The sequence below is a fragment of the Poeciliopsis prolifica genome, unplaced genomic scaffold, assembly GCF_027474105.1.
Source record: "Poeciliopsis prolifica strain line A6 unplaced genomic scaffold, Auburn_PproV2 SCAFFOLD026, whole genome shotgun sequence".
In the NCBI taxonomy this organism is placed as follows: Eukaryota; Metazoa; Chordata; class Actinopteri; order Cyprinodontiformes; family Poeciliidae; genus Poeciliopsis; species Poeciliopsis prolifica.
This window is the reverse complement of record NW_026562401.1, coordinates 276,714-283,502: the sequence shown is the minus strand read 5'-3', so window position 1 is coordinate 283,502 and position 6,789 is coordinate 276,714. Positions and strand designations below refer to the sequence as shown.

The 6,789-nt window shown below is 37.3% G+C and overlaps 1 protein-coding gene across 2 annotated transcripts in view; it reads left to right on the top strand.

Moving 5' to 3' along the window:
• Positions 1-1,711: 1,711 nt before the first annotated feature.
• The window catches only part of aplp1 (amyloid beta (A4) precursor-like protein 1), a 41,172-nt gene continuing 36,094 nt past the window's right edge, over positions 1,712-6,789 (top strand). For both annotated transcript variants that reach the window (XM_055047975.1, XM_055047974.1), the window contains exon 1: positions 1,712-2,000. In XM_055047975.1, coding sequence (XP_054903950.1) covers positions 1,935-2,000 — 66 coding nt within the window. In that variant the 5' untranslated portion in view covers positions 1,712-1,934. The remainder of the gene's footprint in view (positions 2,001-6,789) is intronic.

Here is a 6,789-nt window from a genome sequence, read left to right as displayed (position 1 = left end):
GTGTTCAATTCTAGTTTAAGATGTATTGTTCTGTACTTACACTCAAGTGCATATTTGCAGTAGATTCATGCTGTGTTTAAATGGTTTTTAATTACATATTTTTGCTTGTGTTGTGTTCAGAGCAACTTTACATGCTAACTGTATTCTGTATAATCTTTTGTTAAATGAGTAAGATGCCATTAAATATTTGAATGTCTATATGCATGTAAGGCTGGATGGATGGCTTATTTGTAAAGCACTATTATGATACATCTTTTTTATATGTTTTAAAAGAAAGAACTAAGGAACTGATAACATAAATTATGTGACATTATCTCATTTAATTTAAGCAAATAAGACAACTCACAACAGAAGTGATGAAGCATTCTTTGACCTCTCTGGGTATGCTGCAGAAATGTTTATGTCTTGATATTAAGAAGACAACAGTTTCTTAAGATCGCAGGTTTTCAGGCCGCTGGTTCCAGACCTGGGGAGGATAGATCAATAAATACTGCCTCCTACTGTTCAATTCTCATCGAGGGAACACAGAATAGTGAGATCTCGTGTGACCTGAAGGGTTTTCTGGGATGTATTTAGGCCTAAGACCATTCAGTAAGCTCCAACAGGATGCTTAATGCAATGCTTTTACCAACACAGAGCTGGTGAAGGGACTTAAGGTCCAGTGTAAAATTAGAACTCGGCAGAACCATTTTTAAGGAGCTGGAAATGCCTGATTGTGCTTTTACAGGAATCTCTATGGATGCCCATCCAGAAATAGCTTAGGCCACTTTTTCTGTAATTTGTTTCCAGTAGAAATTCATCTACTTTATTGACTGGTAACAAGGAATCCTCTACTACCAGTGAATTGTGGTCAAGTGGTAATGTAAGGTTGTATGTCATTGGCCTGGATTTGTCTCCAGGTGTCCAGGTGATCTTGTAGTACTTCATATTCTGATCATACGCAATCATTCAGTTGATTAGAATATTATTGAAAAGTTAATTCCTTTTTAATAAATTAATTCACAAAGTACAACACAATCTATAGGTTAATTTACTCACAAACTGATGTTTTTAAGCCTTTATTTTGGTTAATTGTGATGATTTTCTACTTTCAAATAATTCGATTGCATTAAAGCTTAGAATATTGCATTAAACTAACAATGTTTGATACCTGGTCAAAGGTTGTTGTTTTCAAAAGCCATTAAAATATATTGTTCAGGTCTTTTCATTTCTTGTCAAAATGGAGTAAATTTATTGGTATACTGATTTTTCAGTTACCTTTACCACAAATGCCTACTCTGTTCCCGATGCATCCAGATTAGGTTTCTTTACAGCTTGTTTTGTCACTGCATTTTTAAAGGATGTGCAAACTGTTTATTATCGCTAATATTATTATTATTTCCAACGATTTCTTCTAAAAGAAGGAAAAGTAAAACAAACTTATGGGAATCACATTCAGCCAGAAAGCTGTGGGTTTCCTGACATTAACATTTTCAGCCAGAAATATGCAAATTTGCCAATGGATGGATGGCAGACAAACGACGTATAAAAGGTTGCATCTCTAACCCACACGACTTTATTTTGAATGTTTTTAGTTTTTATTTTCTTGTGTGTGCATTCTCCAGCCGTCTCCACCAGATGTCACTGTTGACCTAGTCACAGAAGGGTCGCCCTCAGTAAAGTCTCCAACAAACACCCGCAGAAACAGGGCTTGGTTCTGCCAATCTTCATCCCCACAACAGCTTAGGCTGCCATTGGAGAGCCCGCTGGCGAGAGCGAGCAGGAGGAGGAGGAAGCAGGAGATAACGCAGTCAATCCGCTGACGAACGAACGCCTCTGCCGATGTAACCCGACAGCTTATGCTGGAGACGTAGGCACATAGAAATAGGACATTAGAAACTTCGTTATTTGAATAAAAAAATTAAATAAAAAAAGGCGCAGAGGAAGGCGAGAAAATGGGGCATACCGCAGTTCCAGTCCTGGTGGCTGTTTTGTCCTATTGCGTTTTGGAAAACGTCGAGGTAAGAGCGGTCCGATCTGAGTGAATTATAACAGCGCACTGCAGTTATGTCTGTTTGTTTCGCTGAATGGTGATATGAGATTGTTATTTTTATTGATTTTTTTTTCCCAACTGTTTTATCCACGCATACAGTTGTTTTCTCTCCCCATAAATGCTGAATTACTGATAGTCAGCTGGCTTTAATTTGTAAATGCACCCTGGAGCAGATGTCATTAGTAGTAATGATTTTGGCGTATGAAAAATGAAAAAAGAATATGTGTGAGATGGAGATTCTGGTGTTTTACATGAATGCTGATCTCACTGTCGGTCCTTAAGGATGGGATTTACTGTACATTTTGGCTCGCTGCGTCAAGTCTGGGCCTGCATCTGACATCAGAGGCCTCTTTTTTTTCCTCTCTCTCTCTTTTTTCTTTTCTTTTTTTTTTTTTGGCTCCGTGAAGAGATGAAGATCAAATCCCATGTCATTATATCCCATCTGGCCACGTCAGCGGATGAAATCAGCTTTCACGCGTCCTTCTTAGGAGTCGTGCAGCTTTTCCCACATGATGGAGTCATATATATTCCCTTCGTGAAGGAGCACTGAATCTTTTAGCAATCGTGGATGTAAAACCAGTGGGACACATGAGTCGTATCTCTGCATACCGCTTGGGCGTGATGCGGGGATGCAAATGTGCGATTTCGATTCATCCGTCTGCGTCAATAGGTGGATGAGAGAGGAGGAGAGTGACAGATCATTGAGCCAGCTGCTCCCAAGCCCACCCTTCCCCATGAGTATTAACAGGAGACTCAGTTTAATGAACTTGACCCTTTTTTCCCCTCTCAACTCTGATCTTGTATGAGGTTGGAGTACTAATGTACTGTTAATTAGTGTAATCAAAAAGTTCATGTATCTAAGCAAGTAAGCTTCGGACATGAATGTCCTTCATTATAGATTTTTTTTTATAGGTTAATAACTATCAAACATTTTTCTCAGATATATTTGATGTCTTACAATTCATCATGAGATTAGATCATTGCACAAGACCAGTCACAAGTTATTTTGTTATAATATCAGAAATACAGACATGTCAACGCAAACAAGAGGAAAACGACTGACCTGACAGCGAGCGGTCTGGCAGACAGTCTTTGAAACCCTCTTCAAAGAGTCAAAGACTAAATCTTTTAACCATCTTTGAACCAAAGATGGTCATGACCAAAATGTCATAATCATCATGACGTTTTGGTCATGATGGTGCATGACCAAAACATTATAGCTAAACGTTTTGGGTTTAGCTATAACCCAAAACGTAATAGCTAAAAGAGCTGATTGTTCAAAGTGTACTATGTCCAGCATATTAATGGAAAGTTTAGTGGAAGGAAACATGGTAAAAGATGCACAAGCAACATAGATATTCTCAACCTTGAGAGTACTGTGCAGCTGGAATTAGTTTTCCAAGAGCAACCACAAACACAGATTATCTTGCAAAGAATGGTCAAGACCAGCTAAACCATAATGTTTGGCTCTCAAAGCACTTAAATGTATAATCTATGCAATCACTAATATACCTACTGGCAACTTAGAGTGAACTTGCTATGAATTAACCTGCCATGCATGTGTTTGGACTGTGTGAGGAAGACAGAGTTCTCAAAAGAAAAAAAAAACGTGGAGAACATATGCATTACTTGTGGGAGGGGGCTTAGTCGCATCATTCGCTTTGAATGCAAATTATTTTTTTTCTTGCTGAAATAATGTCTACAACTGCACTAATGTGCAGCCCTTTTCTTAAGTCAAAAAAAGATGGAGATGCGAGATTTATTTTAAGCTACATGCATTGGCAAAAGTACCAATACATGTTTTGATAAACCTGTGGTGTCACCGTGCTTCAATGCCAATCAAAGTGGTCTGACCTTGTGTCCATAGAGAGGCTTCTCTTCTGTGTTTGTGATGCTCCAGTCAGGCTGTAGTTATGCAAAAACAGCCCTGACAAAATACTGAGCAAATATATTGTGAATTATATCAACATACTATCAGGCTCATGTTTCTTTATTAGAAACCCTTTTAAGTATTGATCTTATCTTTTGAACAACTTTAAAAAAAATAATAATAATAATTCAACAACATGCTTAGGATTGTTGTTCCGTTCCATGATGTACTTGTAAAGGAAAAGATAGGAGGAGTGCTGGAACGTCAGTGTGAGTAAATGTGGAATGCCAATGAGAACAAGGGCAGGGGGGGGACAGAGGGAGTGAGTCATGATATCCCAGATGGAGCTGCAGTTCAAGTCAGATTTCTAAAGCACCTGCTTGCGATTTCTGCAACCCCCAAGATCTTAAGTCAATTTGTGAGATGTTTATTTATTAGCTCTCATGCAGTGAGCCTGTAATAGTCATAAAGCCTCCTCCTTTCATTCTGGAAAAAGAAAAATCACTTCTCTCTCTAAGAGCCTTAGTGGGATTACTGCTTTGCTGAGGAATGGGCTTTAGCTTCATATGAGGAGACCTGCCCGTGAAGGTTTACACTGAAGATTACACAGTGAGAGGGTTGGCTGGTTGGATTACATTGTGGTATTAGTCCCAATAAAACTGTCAGCTTTTATTAATTTTCTCAACATTAATTCAATTAAAATAGGCAGACTGAGGCATTTGTTTGGATTTTCTTTTCTAAAGTATGTAAATGCACCAACGTATTTGATTATCATCAAATCTGCTTCTCATAGCATGCCTGAAAGCCTAAGGACACATTCACAGTATTTTTTTTTTTTACTCTTCCTGTGTCATCTTCTTTTAGGTAGATAGATGCATGTGTCATGTACTATGTCAAAGCTTTCCTGCAGTCTCAGCTAAAACAGGAGACTCAGAGCATTTAGCTGATTGATACATGGAGGAGTTCTGCTCCTGACACAAAAGGTCACGGATTCGACCCTCCGTCATGGCTGCATGCGAACCCGTACAGTGCAGAACGACGGCAATGGAAAGTAAAACCGCTTTAAACGTCTGCAGCCTTTAGGCACGTCCTCAATGGGAATGAGTAATGTGGATCGCATATCACACTGTGTGATAGCAAATCTATTCTGATGGTGCATGACCTGACACAGCAATGAGACTTGAGGATAACATTGTTTGCTGCCTTTCTCATTTTTGGGTTTGAAGTAAATACACACTCTTGTCTTGTTACCTTGTCCATTTGCATTCAGTGAGCCATTCTATGGTTTGAGGTACTTTCCATTGCTATCAATGTTGATATTATTTATTTTAGCACTCCTTTTCAGCTGAAATTACATTTTATGTTATGTTTTAACGATATAAAAGACTTTTTTTTCTTCATAATGTATACAGTAATGTATCATAATACTTCATATACAATGTCTGATTTAAAGTTTAGCTTAATTTCATGACTGCAATTTAAAACATTATTGTCATTAAAGTACATTAAGGATTCTTTTGGAAGAATATCAGGCTCAAAAGACAACCCCATAATAATCAAGTGGGTTTTTCTGCAATATTTCGTAAAAAGTAAATAATTCCATTTCCCCCATTTTTCTTACAAAGAAAGGATCTGCACAATCTCAGAAGTGTAAGCTAATTCTGTCAAAGTGTGGGCTACTTTCGTGTTTCTAGATAGATTTTTTAATGACTTTCTTAATCACCTTTTTTAGGTTTAAAGTATTTTATATGAGATGCAAGAAAAAGTGGAAGAATGATCAGACTCATGTAACACAAACCAACAAACATAAGGACTTTTGAGCAGCTGACTGCAGGTTACATAGCTACATGTGCAGACAGCCCAGCTAATATCAGCTTGTTATGTTTGTGTTCCTTGGCTCTAACTCAAGGAGGTGATTTTTTCTCACTTTAAATTATGACTCTCAAGTATAGATCTGTCCAGATTAGAACACACACATCTGATGCTTATAATAACAGCACACACTTGCTTCCCTAGATGCAGTCACATGCTTCCAGCAACTAGTGAGCCTTTAATGAGACAGAATGCATTTCAACAAGAAATATTTTGGGGTTTGGATATCCTTACAGCCGTAATTATTACATCCCCTCTTTGTCCCCGTTCTCATCTGCACGTTGACAGATTGTTTGCATAGTGTAAATGGAGCACCTGGATAAAATCCACATAGGCACAAACACAAATTTTCATAGACTAGTTCAAAATGGTAGCATGTTTCTTTGATTGTAGGAATCTATGCACTCTTTCATCCAAAAGACGGTCATTTTACCAACAGATTGCACTAATGGTACACAGTGAAAAAATATTGTTACAGGCCCTCATCCTATGCAGTAAATCTTTTCCTTGTTATAAACTGCAAAATATTTAAATGGCAAAATGCTATTTTACAATTATTTTTAAGCATTGCAGGGCCATCAGTGTGCACATTTAGAGCCAGATGGCTGATTTCTCATAACTGTTCCTCTGCCAAATGTTAAATAAACAGTAAAACTTGAATTATGAATACTCTTGGGAAGCAGAGAAAACATAGTAACAATGCCAAAAAGCTTAATTGCCTGTCAAAATATGATCAATTTTGACATAAAAGAAAAAATAAGATTTTCTTAATTCACAGCTCTATCTCAAGATAAGTTAACTAAATATTTGTATGCATTATCTAAGCAGTTGCATGAAATTGACTATGATGGCTTTTAGATGTCTGTTAAAATGTGCTTTTTATGTTGCTAGGAGTTAAAAAAAAAGTAAAATGTAAAACTTATTATTTCCATTTTCTTCAGGTTCTTGCTGTAACCATCAGACAAACATTGTTAAAAATTCAATATACTTGGCATTGTTTCACATTTATTTATTT